We start from the raw sequence: 19,412 nt of genomic DNA on the forward strand, positions 1-19,412 counted from the left end.
TCTCAAAGGCTTACTGCCTCCATCTGCTAACCTAGGCCTAGTCCTGGAAGCTTCTAGCCTCCATACAGTCTTACCTAGGCCTTGAGTGTTTTTAGCCTCTGAGACTTGCTGCTGTATGGGGGCACCCTTTCTAGCTCTAAGTTCTGTTGGCTGGTTCAACTCAGATGTTCTGGCTCAAACTCATCTCTAGGCTGACTGGTTCATTCAGGTTTCCTTCTCTCAGCCTCTCCCGAATTGTTCTGCTTTGCCTAATACTAACTCTAGGAATCTGTTCAATTCTTCTGGTTCCTTCTCATTCTCTGGCTCATTGTGTCTTCACCTGTGTCTATCTAGCTTGTTCTCTCTTCAACCTGTGCAAAACTCTCCTGGTAAACTGCCTCTCTCTCCCCCTCCCCCTCTCTGCACTGCTCTCCTAAGTAGCTTCCCTTTTCCTCTTTCTTCTCATCCTATTCTGTCAAAATCTTTCTCTGATTCATTTATTTGTCTGCCTCTCAATTAGACATCACTTACAAACTAACTTTTACCTTCATTATTTAGGATTAAAGGTGTGTCCAAAGGGCATGTCCAGCCAGAGGGATTAAAGGGGTGTGCTAAGCCTGAGCCACACAACAACTAGAAACACAGTCTCACTGTTCACAATGTGATCAAATATTCTGCAACAGATGACTGTTCTGAAGAAATCTCTACATGCTCCTTTCTTTTGTCACAATGTTGCAAGATAATGCCAGAATGAATGTGAACAGTTCTGATGGTATCCACCTCACATATACATAGCCCCAGCACCTCCTCGTCTGTGCTCAGAGCATGGTTGAGACAAGTTAGTTAAGTGTCAGACTCAAGAAACTGCCAGCACAACTTGCACCAGCAACACTGCCATCTTTGTTGGTTCAACTTACATCTGCCATGGGCCCACTGCAGCCTGGCCAATCTAGTGCTGAGATGCAGTCTTCCCAGCCCGAGCTCAGCCATCTGCTCAAGCCTCTGTGCTTATTTTTCAGTCAACAAGTGTTTCTTTATATTTGCCAGACAGAGTTCTGGATGTTGGGCGTATAGATAACTAAAACCTGACTAACCAGGCAAAGTATTTCTTTAGGGTTTTTTTTTTTTTTTCCTAGAAAGGTCTTCCATTTAAATTTTCATTCAAATGAGATCTCTTTAGAGAGGCCCTCCACATCAAAGAGCACTTAGCTGTCCAGTCCCAAGCATTTTCCCTCAGTACTTATCTCTACAAATAATGTTGTATGTATTTATGAGGTTTTTCTTCCTATTTGGGATATTTACTACTATGTCTAGATTATTAAACATGCCTATCTGGAAACTAGAATGACTCAGTTAAGTTGAAGGGATGCTAGTCCACTTGAGCATGGCTCTGGCAAGCCTTGTTCGGCTCCTCCATTTCCTCTGCTTTGCTAAGAACTGTTAGATTGTGTTCCTAAAGCTAGCCACCGAGTTGTTTACTTATTTGGCCACTTCTCAGCTGAGGCTGACTACCAAGGTGCAGATATCATCGTATTGAAGTCCAGCAATGAAAAGTCCCCGTTGGCTCACCTAATTAACTTGTCCAATTAAAACACGTCATTGTAACACAGGGGTTCCCTTTATACCATTATAAACGTCCATTTTCCTATATGCCGCATCTGTCTCCTCTCTATCTAGAGGCAGTCTCTTATCCTCCAGTGACAAAGGACCCCATCCTTCCCTTCTCCTTCATCCTGTTTCCTGTCACTTATTCCCTACCCTCTTGTCTAGGGCAAAGAAATCTCCTTTCGGCGAAAACTTGGTCAGCTGATAATTTTCCTTTTTTTTTTTTTTAAAGTGTTGTAAAATTAAACAACAACGACGACATCAAAGCTATTTGGCTTCTGAATTAGTGAGCAGGCAAACATTAAAGCCGTTATGAAAACAGATGCAGTCACTTTCCCTCCGATGTTATCATATACGATTAGAAAAGTGCCAGGAACACTGGCAGCTTTCAAGATGTCACCTCACGCCAGAATTTAGAAGGAACTTGTGTTGTTCCAGCCAGAACAAGTGACTAGATTGGCATTTGGTACATCTCAAGCCCTTAATCACCCTAGAATGAACTGATGACTCCTCATTTTACTAAAGGTGCGCAGAAAAGATTCGGCTAAGGTCTTTAGGGACAGCCCAAGGGCTTGGCTGGTGGCGGGGAGGCCAGCGCCCGTGTTCGGTCTCTGCAAGTGACTGATTTAAACTAGCCCCAGCCTTTAGTATTTAGGTCAAAAAAGAGTAAACCCAGGTCGGCTATAAATTGGACAGACCTCACAGAAACAAGGATGATGGTAAATCCTTTCTCCCGGCGAATAGGCGAACTGCCCGTCATGTGACCAGTCCTGTCACGTGATCAGGCTGCCCGCGCCTGCGCACACAGGCCCGACGGCGTTTCCGCCCGCCGTTGCAGACATGGCGGCGTCCCTGGGAGGGATGTTCACCGGGCAGCCTCCAGGTCCTCCGCCGCCGCCGCCCGGGCTCCCAGGCCAGGCGTCGCTTCTGCAAGCAGCCCCTGGGGCCCCGAGACCATCTAACAGCACTTTGGTGGACGAGTTGGAGTCATCCTTCGAGGTAAGCCGAGATGTGAGGGCGTCTCTGTGCAGCCCTCACTGGCGTGCGGAAGGCGCGCAGCTTAACTCCTTTCTCGGTCCCTGCGTTTAGTAGAGGCGGGGGCACCGGAGAATGGAAGTTGCCTGCCGTAGATTGGGTACTACCTGTGGCCGGTGGTCTCAGGTCTGCCCCCGCAACTGCGACATTTCTGGAGACCGTGGCCTTGAAGTTCGCTCAACTCCCATCCTCCTCGGGGCTCGTTTGATCCCCTGCGGGTCTAGTAGGATCTGGTCTTCCCTGGAGCGGGCCCACTCGGCTGAGGTCCTTTGAGTTTCCAGGTCACATGCTGGACGCTTTTCCTGTTTTTCTCTTGTGTTCTGTGTAAGCCTTCCAATGGTCCCTGGCACCTGCCTACCTGTTAGCTTTTTTGTTTGGGTGCTACCCCTTGACGTCTCTGGCTTTCGCTTTCTATTCATTTGGTAAATGCTCTTTGTTGGTAAATGCTCTTTGTTGGCATAAGTTGAGTTCTTACTGTGGGAGGAAACCTTGGTAGAACGCTTGGGTCCTTACACTCTTGGATGCAGGGATGGAATTCAGGTGTGGTGGCAAACATCTTTACCGGATTAGCCATCGCACCAGTCCTAAAATACTGGGCTTTTAATAGAAGGGCACGCGTTGTTTTTACATCCGTGAGACTGACTGTCCATAAAGGTCCATGCTTTAAATGTTTTTCAAAGGGGGGGGGGCTGGGAGGTGTAGCAGGAACTAAAGTTTCTGAAGTTAGTTTTTGTCTTTTTGTTTTGTTTTTTTGAGACAAGTTCTCAGTGTAGCCCTGGCTCTCTTGGAACAAGCGCTGTAGACCAGGCTGACTTTGAACACATACCTGTCTCTGCCTCCCTAGTGCTGGAATTGAACAAGTGCAGCACCACTGCCTGCCTTGCAGTTAGGTTTGTGGTTTTTTTTTTTTTTAAAGTCTGCATGGCCTACTGCGGTTGAAGCCCCCCCACCCCCAGCTTTGTGGGCCATAGGTTTTCTGAAATCTGCACATCATGCTCACGCCCCCAAAGTCCAACAAGACTTAACTTTTACCGTACACAGAATAGGCAGTCTGGTTGGTCGAGCTGTTACAGGAGTGGGAAATCCTTGTGACTGTTTCTATCCATCAGATCTGGAGCTAGCCAGGAGGATTCATTGCCTCTGAGAGGAACTTTGGGTGTAGTTTTGACTTGTGTTCGGAACCTAAATTTGGTTCTGTGTCTTTGTGTTTAGTTTTCGGTGCTTGCTCAAGGCTGTCAGGGTCTGTTCTCAGACTGTGTTCCTCTGTCAGCTGCCGTCATGCTTGTCTTTCTGAGGGCTGCTTGTGCCCCTGGGGCGCACTCACACGTACAGCTCAGTTGGCACCCTTTCAAAACTCCCTCTTTGGGATTTGGTTATCCACGCGACACCATTTATTTTACAGACAGCTGTTAGTTATTAAATGCCAAATGGTATCCCAAGTACTTAGTGCTGAATCACACAGGCAGAGCTGTTGGGAGAAGTCAAGTAACAGTGGCTGAAGAGTGGATAGTAACATCAGTTACTTTTCTGAAAAGCTTGCCAGGCTCCACTGTAGAGCATGAACAGGAGTTACCATTTAGAAAGAGCAGACAGATAACATCTTGACATAGGAATATATACAATTCATGTAAGGGTCAGCCAGAGTGGCGTGGCCGTGGTGGGGTTGAAAGGCAATCCAGGTGTGGAATAAGACAGCGAGGAAGAGGCGGGTGGCAGGCGTAAGACCATGTGATGAGGCCAGCAAATACCAGTGTCTCAGGTGCCAAACCAGCTGGGATTTGCTTTACCTGGTGCCTACGCTGGCCTGATGTCTAATCAAGTACAGGTGCAAAAAGTGTCCATTTATTGAGTGGCCTCAGGAGAAGCCCTTTCCTGTTCCTAATAGCTGCTGTGTATATGACATTTTTGTTTCCTTCACTCAGGCTTGCTTTGCTTCCCTTGTGAGTCAGGATTATGTCAATGGGACTGATCAGGAAGAAATTCGAACTGGTAAGAGTTCCAACTTCTTTGCACACTGTGTTCTTGTCATCAGCAAGATGTCTGTTGTTGACTTTATATCTGTGCGTTTAGCCCTGCATGTATCTTGGAACATTTCCAGGGAGTAAGATGTGTGCAGAGTCCCCATAAATTGCTGGCTCTCTGTTTGGTTCACTAGCTGACATGTTTTCTGAGTCCTTATAAATTGCTTAAAATGAGCTTTTCATATGAGTACAACGATGTAAAACTAATGAATGCTGTTTATTAACCCACAAATTTTGTTGGTTTTCTTTTTCATTAGCTCTGACAGAAATATAAGTTTTATGCATATTTTTTCTTTGATTTTTCAAGACAGCATTTCTGTGTGTAGACTTCGCTGTCCTGGAACTCACTCTGTAAACTAGGCTGGCCTCAAACTCACAGAGATTTGTGTCTGCCTCTAGAGTGCTGGGATTAAAGGAGTGTACCATGGTTCTCCCTGTTATGCGTATTGTTATGTCCAGTGCCTCGTAACTTTTTTGTAGTGGAAATTGTCCTAATCTGCTGAGAGTCTGGATTGTGTTTCTTCGGAAGACTTAACAACTTCTGTGTTGTGTAAAGTCTCTGACCTGAGAAAAAATGAATTACCTATTTCATGCTAGTTTTACATGGGAACTTGAAGATGGTTATTATCGCTGTCATCCAGATTAAAATCCCAAATTATGTCTATGAGAAAGTGCTGTTTTAATATTTTAACTATTCATTTAGGTGGGTGTAATATATATATATATATATATATATATATATATATATATATCTTGCGTATATATAAACTTTTGGGTCTCTCTCTCTTTATTTTTTCTTAAGGTGTTGATCAGTGTATCCAGAAGTTTTTGGACATTGCAAGACAGACAGAATGTTTTTTCTTACAAAAAAGGTTGCAGTTATCTGTCCAGAAACCAGATCAAGTTATCAAAGAGGTACGAATTTGACTTTCCCTCAACTTTTAAGAACAAGTATCATTTGGATTCCACTGTCTTTAAACAAGATAAACCCTCATCCTGTGAGTTGTAGGTCTTTATGGGTCTGATGAGGGTGCCAGCATTTAGGACATCCTGGACACAAGGTGGTCATTGGAGAGGGAGCAGAGCTGCAGACAGCCCTGCCTACTCATTTCACACACTGGCTGTCCTGGAAAAGTTTTCTTAATGAGCAGGCTTTGCCTCCTGAGAAAAGTTAGGAAACCACCAGTATAGAGTAAAAGTTAATTTGAACAGGAATTGTAACTGTGTTTCCAAATTGCTTTACATGGTACTTTGCGCATAGGAAATGGTCTATTTACTTTACAGAGTAGAAAATAAATATTGTAGCCAGACATGGTGGCGAATGTCTTTAATCCCAGTTCTCAGGAGACACAGGCAGGCAGATCTCTTTTAAGTTCAAAACCAATCTTGGTCTGCATAGCAAGTTCCAGGCCATATTGTGTGATTCTGTTGATTTTTTTTTTTTTTAAAGCAGAAGAAGAAAGAAAGGAAATTGCTGGAGGTCAGAACCCCAGCAGGGTTCTGGTCTGAATGGTGGATGTGTGGAGTCAGCAAAAATGAGCCTGACCACCATGTTTTTCAAACAGATGGCTCTGAATAGCTTGCGCCCTCTTTATTTGTACAAGTTCCAGAGTATTCAAGCATGAGCAGTTTTAAATCACTTCTCTTTAATCATTCCCAACCATCATTGACATTTACCCATTTTGGTTCCTTTTCCTCCTCCCCATCCCCATGTTGTCATTAGTTGACCTTTAACTCACATCTAAGCATTTAATTTTTTACTTCGTATCTGCGTACATTCTATATTGCAAGCCAAATGATTGTATCTATGTAGCCAGGCATCTCCTATTAGTACTGTACCTAGACTAGTAGGAGACATGCAGTTACAAAAATGATTTTTCTTAAAGATTGACTTATTTATTTTATATATGTGAATACACTGTAGCTATGCAGATGGTTGTGAGCCTTCATGTGGTTGTTGGGAATTGAATTTTTAGGACCTCTGCTCGCTCCTGTTGACCCTGCTCTCTTAGTCCCTGCTTGCTCCCGCCCAAAGATTTATTTATTATTTTACATAAGTACACTGTAGCTGACTTCAGATGCACCAGAAGAGGGTGTCAGATCTCATTACGGGTGGTTGTGAGCCACCATGTGGTTGCTGGAATTTGAACTCAGGATCTTTGGAAGAACAGTCAGCGTTCTTACCTGCAAAAATGATGAATCTTTAACAGTATGTTTATTTTTTTATTTTAGTTGAACTATATGTCCTCCCCTTTTTCTTCTTCTTCTTCCTCTTTCTCCTCTTCCTCTTCTTGCTTGATTTTTGAGACAAGGTCTCCCTGCATTACCCAAGCTATTATTGAACTCACTCTGGCCTTAAAATTCACGATTCTGCCTCCACTTCTGAAGTAGCTAGGCTTACAGGCGTGTGCCCCCAGGGTCCTCCTTAGTGTTCCTGACTAAGGGGGACCTTTCCTCATTTGCTCGTGTTTTGAGATGGCTGACCTCCTCACTTTATCTCTCCCCCTTACCACTTTCATCTGTAGGATGTCTCAGAACTAAGGAGTGAACTGCAGCGGAAGGATGCGCTGGTCCAGAAGCACTTGACAAAGCTGAGGCATTGGCAGCAGGTGCTGGAAGACATCAATGTGCAGCACAAGAAGCCGGCTGACATGCCTCAGGGATCCTTGGCCTTCCTCGAGCAGGCGTCTGCCAACATTCCTGCACCTCTGAAGCAGACCTAAGCACTCCTGCCTGTGGTGCAGCCTTGCAGTCTTGGCAGACACGTTTCCTTACAGACCTGGTGTATTGGAAGGACTCTGTTGGATAATGAGTTTGTATCAGTTTCTGTCCCTATTTATAAGGTAGGGTTTCAGTATGAAGCCGGGATGGGCCTTGAATCTATGATCCCCTGCCTCAGCTCCTCTAGTACTCTAAACTCCTGAATACTTTATAAAATATCTCTATCTTTGATAAAGTAAAGTTTGGTTTTGTTTTTTGTTGTTGTTGTTTGTATCAATCTTTAGCACTGTTTAATCTTTAGACTGTTAGAGTACTCACACACATTTCTTATTTGGCCTTTGCCATTTGTTTTGACAACATTTTATGGCTTCATCTCCCCTTTTTTTCTTAAGCTATGAATTTGGTGAAAAACCTGAAGGAAACAGTGTTTAGTAGTTTGAGAAGCCAGGGGATGTACAGTTTGGTTATCAGCCTTAATAGGCTACACTAGTAGTAGGTAGTGTAGACAGATATGTAAATGTGCTGTTCCAAAACTGTGAGCTACCTCTTGAGGAATCTGGCACTGCAGTGTGATGCTTCTAGGGCGGCACAGGGCGAGCATATTTCACAGGTGGCTCAGAAGAGGTTAGAATCTGCTGCTAATGGAGGATACTTACCTTAATGCTGGGTGGGTTTTTGTCTGGGCTAAGTTTCATTCTCTGAGTCCTTACTCACTCTGCCTTGAGGGCACACACATGAGGAATATGGCATGCTGAGTGCTCTTGGGCTGGGCTGTGCTGGTCAGGGTAAGGAATGGAGTCCCAGGGAAGGCTCGGGTGAGGTATGAGGCCAAAAGCCTGCTTGGATTGTCTCTTTGTCTCTGAGTTTTATTTGCTTGTTTTTTGTTTTTTTTGTACCCCCACCCCTCAAGGCCAAGCACCTTTCTTTACCCAAAACAAATACTCCATACCTCTTGAATAGTCAGTGCATCTCCAGCTTGGCTTTGTCCATTTTGGTTTCTGGAGCCTTAGCCCAAGGTCATAAGCATTACCATCCACTCACTGCCGGCCTAGGCTGGGCACTGCCATCTGGTCTCTGGAGCTTCAGTGTGCCCCTTTGCTGCGCCTCATCTCAGGGCACAGGGTTTTGTTTTTAATTTTGTCAACTTTCTTAAATTCTACATATGCTTTATAAGTAGTGACTATGTTAGTTGCTCTATTGAATGCCTGTTGGAGTTAGGGACTTCCTTGATTACGCAAGGTCTTACTAGTTTCATGTGTATGCTTGACTGTATGATATTTAGTTCCTGGAACAATTAAAACCAGTCTGAGGCCATCAGGTTCTAATTAAGGAATTAGAATATAAAAATAAAACAGTGTTGAAAAATTTAGGCTGGCATGGTGGCATTTGGGAGGTAGAGGAAGGAGACTCAAACTGTAGCCTCACCTTCAGCTACATAGCAAGTTTGAAGCTGTTGTAGATTACATGAGATCTGCCCCCGTCCCCTCTACCTCCGTCAAAAAAAAAAAAAAAAAAAAAAAACCAAAACAAAACAAACAAACAAACAAAACACTTAATTAAAACCCATGCATTTTCTGAAGTTCTGATTGACAGCTTGGCTGGTTTTGGATTTCTTGGCTAAAACCTAAATAAACTGCTTACATTTTGGCTGGTTTTTCAATAATGAGGAGGATGGTGAAAATACTGAAATCATTCTTGGTGCTTAGTGAAAATATTTTTTAAGTTGGTATATATACAAGTTATTGTTTATTTTAAATTGAATTCAATGGTTAGGTTAAAATAATTTTCCCATTTTGTCAGTTTGTGTGTGTATAGTATATCTGTGAACATGTTTGGGGAGGGGTACATGTGTGTTTTTGTGAAGGTCAAAGATCCATGTGTGTTAGACATTAGAGATCCAGGTGGGGGCTATTTTCAGATTACCTTTTGAGACTCAGTTTCTCACTGAGTTTGTCCTTGTTTACTGGCCAAGACTAGCTGGCAAACCGCAGTGATCTTCCTGCCTCTCTCCTACTTCCAAGCCCTAGGATTAAGCTCCTCTGCTCAGCTTTTTATCCTGGTACAACCACATGAACTCAGGGCTTCAGTCACACACACGTGCCTTACTTACAGAACCATCCCCCAGCCCCATCTCTCTCCTCCTAAGTGGCACTTTGCTGGCTGTTGAACACAGACATTCCAAGCTGCATGTCTTTCGGGGGTTTCCGTTGGCTTGCTGCTCCTATGTGTAACCTAATGGATTCAAGGAAGTTTCCTGCTTGTTTCAGTTGCCTACCTGAGTAAGACCAGCCTTTCCATATGCATGGCTCCCAGACCCGTTGCCTTCTCTAGGATGAAGCACTCAGGTGATTTCTGCCACTTGCAACCGTCTTCCTTGGCTCCTTCCCTGTACCTCACCCAAATTCTGTCTTAAACATTTACCTTGATCTTTTCCAGCTCCTTATTCTGTCTCCACTCTGCTCCTTCCTCCGCAACTGTATTTGTCTGTCCTGCAATTGTGCTTGTGATCATCTTTGGCAACAGATCAGATGGGACGTTCACTTCCGTAGTTTCTACACATGAACTTAGCTTCTTTATCTGACTGTCGACATCCCTGATTGTTGGTTTTCAGCTGAAGACTCCTACTCAGCTTTGCTTTCTAAAGTGCTGCTGTATGAAGTACAGTTCCAGACACTACCATTGCTTGTGCCAGTCCTGGGTATTAGTTTGCCTAGCATGGGTGCTACAGTAGTCAGGTCTGTTTCTGGAATCCTCTAGTGGACAGTCTGGTCAGGAGCAGTCAGTCACCCTAGTCCACACTGCAGAACTATCCTTACACAGATAGCACACACCTGCCAGTGTCCAGAAGCTGACCCAGCAGTGCTCCAGTTACTCTGCTGAGGTTAAACAGGCTCAGAACACCAAACCTCAGAGTCACCTGAAACAATGATAAGGTGAGACAAATCACTTATAATTCTCATTGGGGCACATATACACTCAAAACCAAGTCACCGTGTCGTTCAAACCACCAGACATCCTGCTGGATGAAATGAGTGACTGTGACCTTGGCCCCCTTTGGTTAATATCAACTTGACAGAATCTAGTCCCACCTAGGAGACAGACCTCTTAGCACGTCTTCGAAGAAGTTTATGTTGGTTGAGGTATGTGGGCAGCAGCATCCTAAGGGCTGGGGTCCAATACTGAATAAAACATGAGCTAGGCATCATTATTCTTTGCTCTCTGCCTCCCATCTGGACACTGTGACCAACTGCTTCAGCGCTGTCCTTCCCAGCCATGGTGGACTGAACCACCAAAATCTTGAACCATAATAAACTCTGAGGTCTTTTTTGTCAGCAGCAAGGAAATGCAGAAGGCGGCAGAAAAGCAGTCTTGTGCCTTACCAAGAATTACAATGCTGAGAAATGCCCAGATCAGAAAAGGCACAACCACCTGTATCGCACAGTGCTCTCTGCTTATTGGCAAACATTGGAACTTATGGCAAACAAGAGTGGGCATTTCCTATCCAAAACTCCAAATGCTCCCAGATCTAAACTTTTCCAACAATGACCTGACACTGAAAGGGGAAACTTGCATACTTGATGCATTGAGTAAAAATGAAGGTTTACCAAGAAAATAAGGTGGATATAGAAATGTAAGGGAATATGTTTAGATTTTGGTCCCATGTTTAAGATAACTCGTGTATATTCATGAATCTGAAAATATGCAAACATTTTTTTTAAGTCTTACTGGTGATTGAACTCAGGACCTTGCACATGCTAACCACGTGCTATACCACTGCTATGCACGCTTAAGCACTTGTGGTCCCAATTGTTAGGAGGTGATAAAGCAATAAAGGCTGCTTGCTCATGAGTGGCATTAATGCCCTTGCAAAGAGGCAGCTCTGTTGTGCACGAGTCCCCATAGTGGAGACATGAAGAATGCTTCCCCACTTTCATCTTGGTTTCTTACCCACAAGTAATGCATTTCTTTTGTCTGTATACTCTCTCCATCATTAAAGTTTTAGTGTAACAGCCTCAACACTCCAGTGTCTTCAGCTTATGCAGGAAGGACAAAAAGTTAGCACTGAAAAGTCATGTGCCATCCATTCCAAATATGGTGACAAATGGTTGCATTCAAAATGGAGAAAGACCCATGAGCACCAATCTTTTAGGACACATACAGTGTGGGTTCTAGCTGGGTATGGTACACTTGGGTCAGGGGCAGAGATGGGAAAATCTTTGAGGCCATCATGGTCTTATTATATAGTGAGTTCTGGACATAGTGAGATTCTGTCTCCAAACACCAACAAAAAAGTGGATTCTCATGGGCAAGGCAGTTCAGTAGTAGAGCACTGGCCTAGCATGCCCCAGGTCCTGGGTTCTATATGTAGAACTACCAACAACAACAACAGAAAAGAGACTTTAAAATTTGAAAATGATTAATAAGCCAGGTGGTGGTAGTGTGGAGGCAAAGACATTTTTATTGTCCAGTTCAGAGTTTTATTATTCAAAGAGCAAAAATTTGACAATGCATAGAATTGACATCTGTTGATAGGCCACTTGCTGGGCCAGCACCAGAGAGAAGAAAAGTCTACCCACTAAAAGTTGTGTCAAAGGGTAAGACAGAGTGCAGCTTCAGCACCATGGGCAGTTCCCTGCTCTCCTGGGAGTCCATGCAGTGGGAAAGCCATACTTACATCTGAGGCTGATAACACAGATGCAAAGAATGGGTCCAACAACGGTTGACATCAGAGAACAGACAGTCTAGAAACCTTTGCAAAGACTTAGCATAATGGTCATCGAAGCTGAGATGTATAATAGGAGGCACAGTTGTTCACCGAGCATTCCAAGTCAGACTTGATAGTATGCTGCTTAATCTTGTGAAGTGCTGTTTGAGGTAGGTGTTGTCCCTCTGCAGTCTGTGGCCTGTGCCAGACCTTGGAAATCAAAACATGCAATCCAAGCATGCTGCAGTCCATTCCTGGTAGGTTTGGTGTTCTGTTCTCATTGGCTTGCCTATATTGAACTTTTATTCCTCTTCATTTTGAGGTTAGATGTGCATTTGGAATTATATATACATATGCATATGTACATATGCATATATATGTAATCATAGCTTTGAGTGGAGATGACCAAGGAAAAAATATTTTTAAAGCAGACCATGGCAGTCACAAGTCTGATATCTCACAAGTGAAGTATGACATTACAGGCACTAGGAGTACAATGGGTAATTTGGTCATCAGAGGTTAATATCATTTCCTATGGGTGCTTCCTAAGAACTGGCTTGTTTCATCTTTAACTATAGGCATTCTTACATAAGCAGGTGTCACAATGAAGCTGAAATGTTAGTGCCACACTTTGTTTTAGCTATCCATCGCATGTAAGTCACTCCCCCAGCTAGTTACCAGGTTGGGTGGTTTTAATTTATTCCTTCAGATGGTTGAAATGATTTTCTAATGTCCTCCTTCAAACAGATCCCACAGGACAGTCTAGAATGAAAAGTACTTGGTAAACCATTCCTGATGCGGAGAGCCTTGCTTCTGTGGGGCTTCTTTGGGTTGGGCTAGTTCGCCATCTTGGGTCCTTAAAAACAAAGAAAATTTTTACATGAAACTATGAAACTTATTCAGTAAAAACCAATACTGTACCATCTTTCCAGGGGAAGCTCTAACTGCTTCAATAATGCCAAGTCACACTGAAAAGTAGCCCTAGCTATGACACACACTTCTGTGTCAGGTCTGAGGGTAGGGATATCTTAAAGGTTAGTTCCTTTAGTCACACCAGTCTGATCAGGTAGCTACTGTATGCATTTTAAAGATAGTAATTGTACTGGCTAGTTTTGTGTCAACTTGACACAGCTGGAGTTAGGAGTATCACAGAGAAAGGAACGTCAGTTGAGAAAATGCTTCCACGAGATCCAACTGTAAGGCATTTTCTCAATTAGTGATCAAGGGGGGAGGTCCCCTTGTGGGTGGTGCCATCTCTGGGCTGGTAATCTTGGTTCTATAGGAGAGCAGGCTGAGCAAGCCAGGGGAAGCAAGCCAGTAAAGAACATCCCTCCATGGCCTCTGCATCAGCTCCTGCTTCCTGACCTTGAGTTCCAGTCCTGACTTCCTTGGTGATGAACAACAGTATGGAAGAGTAAGCTGAATAAACCCTTTCCTCCCCAACTTGCTTCTTGGTCATGATGTTTGTGCAGGGATAGAAACCCTGACTGAGACAGTAATACAGGAGACTTTAGAGGTCACCTGCCCAAGGCCACACAGCCAAGAAAAGTGGATTTTTAGATACAGATCTTAAGTGATGCCATAAAAATTAGTCCTTTTACAGTCAGCACCAAAATTCTCAAGAACACACTTTCTATCATCAGTGGTCCCATTTGGCTAGGCTGTTTCCAAGGCTGGACTCCTACTTTTAGATCATATGTCAGATGCCTTAGTAGGTGCCTAAGGAGACTCCAGTTTCTTTCCTGTCTTTGGAGAGACACCTTTGCCTGCCGACACACACACCTTGAGGCAGTTTTCCCATCTAGTAACTGGGTGGGCTTGTAAGGCTGGCCACAGCTGGGGCTCGGGTCCAGGCTGGGTGACTTAGTTATGGGAGGGGCATTGATCCTGGAGCTCAGGTCTCCGCTCAGAAAGTTCTTCGCATAGGAGGCAAGGTTTGGCACGCTGACCACTCGGCTGGGCACTTCCTCCACCTTCTTTTTCTGTTTGTGTTAGAGGAAAGGTGTTAGTGCTTACCCCAGAATAAATGCAAATAGGCCAATGCCAATAGGCTCACCCAACCCAAACAAGGGAAAGAAGGAACAATCCTACTTCTATACTAAAATATTGTGTTAATATTGGGGGTGGCAGGGACAGGTATATCATCACACACCTTTCATAGCAACACTCAGGAAGCAGATGCAGGCAGATCTCTGAGTGCAAGCCTCGCCTGATTTACACTGTAAGTTCTAGACCAGCCAGGGCTACAGAGTGAGACCATGTCTCAATTGCTGTCATTTTTTTTTAAATTAATTTTATTGCAGTCCTGGGAACGGGATCCAAGGCTTCAAGCTTGCAGACAATTGTTCTTCCACTGAGCTATGTTCCCTGCCCTTCAAGCCATTTTTTTTCTCCCATCTTTATTATCAGGTTCATTCAATTCAGTCTTGGTTTGTTACTTTGTGAGCTATGAAATACCGGTTCTTTTCAACTTTAGGGGTCTGGTGATAGGAGAGGAGAGAGTCATTATGAAGTCCACAAGTATTATGGAGAAATAAAGGGAAGTGGGATAGTCTCTCCCGTCATCTAGATGGAGGGAATACTAACAGCCATAAGGGTCAAGTCAGAACGTACTCTCTCAGTACTGTTTGCTAGTGCTGTAGACTACTTCTGGGTTTTCCCAGCAACTGTCCCACCAGCCCATCAATGTGCTGCCGCGGCTTTCAGAAGGACAGATGTACAGATTTATGATGTGCTAAAATTAATTTACCTTCATGGAAGGGGTCAAGTATCCTGGGTGAGGATTGAAAGAGAAGGACCGATTCCGATGGGACACTGCACTAGGGAAGGCTGCGTAATGAAATCTTCTCTCTTCCTGGAAAACCAAAGGTTTTAAAGAGCTTAGGCATGGACCACTGGCTTTGTCTAAATGGTGGCAGGACAGAAGAAGAGAAAGCCCTGGAGGAGGGTAGGTGAGTGGCATCCAAGCAGGGCATCACTGGAGCCCCTAGGAAGTACCTTCCCCTCTGGCACCTCATATTACCAGCAAAGGAAAGGGCACAGTGCCTTAGCAAGTGAAAACATCTAACTATACTGAGCACCTAAAAGGAAAAGCTAGTACAAAAGTTAAAATAATGAATCAAAAAAAAAAAAAACAAAAAAACAAACAAAAAAAAAAACCTCTTCCCATATTCAAACATTTCAACCTTTCTCTCCCTTGCCTTTGTTTGAAACAGGGTCTCAGGTATTCCAAGCTGGCCTCAAACACACCATTTAGCCAAGGATGAGCGAGCATAGCCTTGAACGTCTGATCTGATTCTGACATCCTAAGTGCCGGGATTTCAAGCATGTGCTACCACATTTGATTTGTGTGGTGCTAAGGACTGAACCACCATGTGGGGGCCAGGAACTGAACCTGGACCCTCTGCAAGAGCAGCAGGTGCTCTTAATCCGAGGAGTTATTTGTTTAAAGATAATCATAACTGGGTCTGGCGCTAGCATGGCTGTTAATAGCGCTTACTGCTCTCCAGAAGACCCAGGTTGAATTCCTAGTGCAGTTCATAACTGCTTGTAACTCTCCAGCTCAAGGGGATCGGACAACATATTTGGGCCTCCAAAGGCACCTGCATACTTGTGGTACACACACACACACACACACACACACCCTTAAATACAAATACATTTTAAAAAAGACAGTATCTTCCAGTACTTACCAAAGGAGCAGTTATTCCTTATTAATATAATTCTGTGAGTCAAAGACAGACCAAGGGGAGAGAGACCCCTAAGGAAGAGCATCAAGTCTTGATGGCTTTGAGGTACAGAATTAAAGGCGTTGGAAATACTTCTTCAAGGGGTCTAGGGAACGGCTTTGCTAACTAGAAAATGAATGGTTGATCTTACAAAAGGACGATCAACAATGGTAAAGTTGAATAATTCTATTAAAATTCCAAGGTAAGTAAACAGATTTTTATCAGATTTTGTAGGATGAAAAATAGAATCAACATCAAACAAGTGCTGTTAAACTTGGGAATAGGATGGCTTTTTTTTTTTTTCTTTGCCAGTGTCTTTGGTATGAGTACTTCTTAGTAATAGGAGGAAATAATGAAGGATCGACAGACAATTTTTAGGCAGCTATAGAAATGTCAGGTTCAAAGCCAGCACCCTGACTGTGAGTGCTGGCCAGTATCTCCCTATCGCAGCCTAGGCCTCACCGTTAGCTGCCGGATGATGTCTTCTCTCTCCTTCAGCCGTGTCTGCAGGCGGCCTATGAGCTGCAGATCCTCAGGCCGCGAAGTTCCTTTTCCTGCCTTCTCTCCAGACTCTTTTAGCCTGTTTAAAGAATGCAGTCAGTCCTACAGAGGTTTCTCAATAGGCAGGTGGGAGACTGTGTGTTTAGGATGGCCACCCAAGCCCCTACTCCTGGTCTGGCTCCCATCAGTTCTCTCAGGAGTGTGCACATAGATTTTGCATGCAGCCTAGCTTCCTGGGCAAGGCATGGCTCTGTACCAAGAGCCCTACCGGACCCTGGGCCCTCAGGATCCCCTGATGCCCATGCGGTTCTTGCCCCATCTGGCGGGGGCATAGAGTACAGCATGAGTTTGTCTTTGAGGAGCGGCTGTGAAAGACAGGATGGCGATTGTGGGAGGAGCTATGGCTATTGATTGATGACAAGTGAGGACTTTGAGATGAGAAAACTCCACCTCCACTTCTCTTCTAATCCTGGCTCTGCTGCGCTTTAGTTATTTGCCTCATTGATAACACCACTGTGTCCTGGAGCCAAAGTTCATTATTGGGGGGGGGGGGGAGGGCAGGGGAGGAGAGTGGTGGTGCAGGTGAGACAGAGCCTCACTATGTAGCTCAGGCTGGCCTTATCATATAGACCAGTCTAGCCTAGAACTCACAGAAATCCACCTGCTTCAGCCGCCATGCGCCATGACGTGCCACCACTCCCAGCAGTTCCTTTCTTTGTAAAGTGAGCACTTTATAAAGTGGTTGGTTGTGGAATCAAGGAGGTAAGGGTTAACTGGCACAAGACTGAGAGGCGCGTGGCAAGTGCCCACTGGGTGGCGCTTGCCTGACACATTTCTCTGCAGTCTTTCTGTCAGTGCTAGGGAATGAACTCTACGTAATATCCATAGGGTGTTTGTTTGTTTAACTTTTTATTCTGAGATAGCATTTCACTGCTCTGCCCATGAACTCATTTGACAGCCATTTCTGGCTTGTGATCCTCATGTCTCATCTCCTTATGGACTATATGCCTGTGGTTCTGGGCACAACACATTACAACTGTTTGAGGTCAAGACTGGTTTTTAAGAGCATATCTCTTAAATTCACTTCCTACTATATAACCACGGGGAAGAGGTTTTACCTTTTGGCACGGATCGCGATGTCATCTCCTAACTGGTCTCCCTGTCAATCATCCCTTTTCCTAGTTTCAATATTACCCAGCAACCACAAGAAAGCTGCTTCTGGCCCTTTACCAACATACACATAAATGAAAATAAATCATTATAGATCAATGCATCCCTCAATTCACACCAGAGAAGATTCTACTTGCAGTAAATAGCAACTAACACAGAGACCCACAACCAGTCGAAGTGCAGAGAATATGAGACAGCTATAGATGCTCTCTACAAACAGATGGCAAAGCCCTGCTGCTGAAGACAACATCTACACAACTCACTGAACACGGAGACGTTGAGCTGGTGCCTACGTGCAGCCTTCACCCTACATGCTAGTGTCTCTGGTATTCTGCATGCTACCAAAGGAGAAACAAACACCACATCCAGTCATAAACTCTCCGATCCACAGTGGTGTCCTGACCATAAGGCACACGAGCTCAGTGGTGGTATGAAGCTTGAGGGAGTAACCAACTAATACATGATTTGGCTTACGGCTCACTCCCACGCCACGAGATGGAACCCATAACCTATACTGCTTGGATGGCCAAAACTAAGACTAGATAGCCCCAGAGCACAAGGTATCAGTAAAATGACTCCTAATGACATTTTACTATACTCATAACTCAGTGCCTTGTTCATCCATCATCAGCAAAGCTTCCTATTTCCTATAGCATATAGAAATAAGTACAGATAGTCTGCAGAGAGTGACAGACCTTTGAACACTCAGCCCTAAATGGAACATCTCCATCCAGTCCCCTGTAGACTCAAGGAAACCTGCAGAAGAGAAGGCTGGAAGGTTATAAGAGCTAGAGTGGATGGAGGACAGCAGGGAAACAAGGTCCTCTCTCTCTACAGGATCGATGCATACTTGAGCACACAGAGACAGAGGCAGCACAGGGCCTGCCGGACTTTGTACCACACTGTGTCCTAAAGCTGAAAGGAGAAGTGGGACACAGGTTCTGACCCAGAAGATATCTCCAAATGATAACCACTTGCAAATGAAAATTTAGTTATTTCCAAGGGAGTCTCACTGGGAAATAAACTGCTCTTAAGGGTAGGCTGCCTGCCCAGCAGGAGATGCCAACAGATCATGCACTCAGTGGCATTGTTGGAAGTTCCTCATCTCATATTGTTGTGTTAAAACTTTTCCTTTCCATATATATTTTTTTTTCTATCTCTTTCTCTCTCTCTCCCTTACAGGTCCTTTGCATGTATATTCTGGCTTCCATTTTAGTGTTTTTAAGGCATTCCTGAGTGCAAACAAGCGGGCCTCTGTGTCCATCTGTTCCTTGTGCCTCTCCTTGGTTTCTTTTCCTTCTGTTTGTTTTGTGCAAACCTGCAGTGTTAGCTTTTGTTTCTTCTTACTGTACTATATTATAACTTACTATTACTCCTTAGAAGCCAATTTGTTTTCCAATGAGGCAGAAAGGAGACAGATCTGGATGGGAGAGGATGTGGGGAGAAACTGAGAGGATCCATGGGAGGGGAAGCTGTAACCATGCATATTATGCAATAAAAATATTTTTAATTAAAGGGAAGAAAAAAGAAAGACTGCTATACTCCCTCCTCGGAAATCATTGCAGAAGGAGTGGGGGGTGGGGGCAGAACGACTGTAAGTTCCTGAAGCGGTGGATGACTGTAAGGAAAAGTGTTTCTCACACTGCAGGACAGTTGCACATATAAGCTCACAGTGGTGGTGACACAACTCATGAGACCTGTACAAGCTCCAGGTGCATAAAATCCCAGCATGGAGAGGGAGGTGGACACCAAGTCCCACCCCTAGCTGAGGGGCTATTGGCTGGGGATAATTGCAGGGATAGGAGGTCAGTTTTCTTAAGAGTGTAGCTCCTGTCCTTAAGAGTATAGTCACCCGGGAGCGCAGGGTTGCCTGACACCCGCCAGCTACCCACGACCCCCGCCGCAGGATTTTGGGACTGCTGGTGAGTGGAACACAGCTTCTGCTCC

At 44.5% G+C, this 19,412-nt stretch overlaps 2 protein-coding genes across 2 annotated transcripts in view; one reads left to right on the forward strand and one right to left on the reverse strand.

The window, feature by feature from the left end:
* Nucleotides 1-2,386: 2,386 nt before the first annotated feature.
* Med28 (mediator complex subunit 28) lies at nucleotides 2,387-7,618 on the forward strand. The gene is made up of 4 exons (XM_021161953.2): nucleotides 2,387-2,583; nucleotides 4,542-4,608; nucleotides 5,443-5,555; nucleotides 7,166-7,618. The coding sequence occupies exons 1-4, from the start codon at nucleotides 2,425-2,427 to the stop codon at nucleotides 7,361-7,363; spliced, it is 537 nt and encodes a 178-aa protein (XP_021017612.1). The 5' UTR covers nucleotides 2,387-2,424; the 3' UTR covers nucleotides 7,364-7,618.
* Nucleotides 7,619-11,797: 4,179 nt separating this feature from the next.
* Nucleotides 11,798-19,412, reverse strand: part of Fam184b (family with sequence similarity 184 member B) — a 101,697-nt gene continuing 94,082 nt past the window's right edge. Inside the window, exons 13-16 of the mRNA XM_021161949.1 lie at nucleotides 16,257-16,374; nucleotides 14,816-14,920; nucleotides 13,849-14,048; nucleotides 11,798-12,922 (exon numbers count right to left, since the gene is read on the reverse strand). Coding sequence (XP_021017608.1) covers nucleotides 12,829-12,922; nucleotides 13,849-14,048; nucleotides 14,816-14,920; nucleotides 16,257-16,374 — 517 coding nt within the window. The 3' untranslated portion in view covers nucleotides 11,798-12,828. The remainder of the gene's footprint in view (nucleotides 12,923-13,848; nucleotides 14,049-14,815; nucleotides 14,921-16,256; nucleotides 16,375-19,412) is intronic.

This window comes from Mus caroli, chromosome 5 (genome assembly GCF_900094665.2).
Source record: "Mus caroli chromosome 5, CAROLI_EIJ_v1.1, whole genome shotgun sequence".
In the NCBI taxonomy this organism is placed as follows: Eukaryota; Metazoa; Chordata; class Mammalia; order Rodentia; family Muridae; genus Mus; species Mus caroli.

Excerpts from the sequence above, each read along its gene's own strand:
- Med28 (XM_021161953.2), top strand. The coding sequence starts at position 2,425 with ATGGCGGCGTCCCTGGGAGGGATGTTCACCGGGCAGCCTCCAGGTCCT. Across the intron at positions 2,584-4,541 it reads AGTTGGAGTCATCCTTCGAG|GCTTGCTTTGCTTCCCTTGT; the intron begins GTAAGCCGAGAT and ends TCCTTCACTCAG. Across the intron at positions 4,609-5,442 it reads TCAGGAAGAAATTCGAACTG|GTGTTGATCAGTGTATCCAG; the intron begins GTAAGAGTTCCA and ends TTTTTTCTTAAG.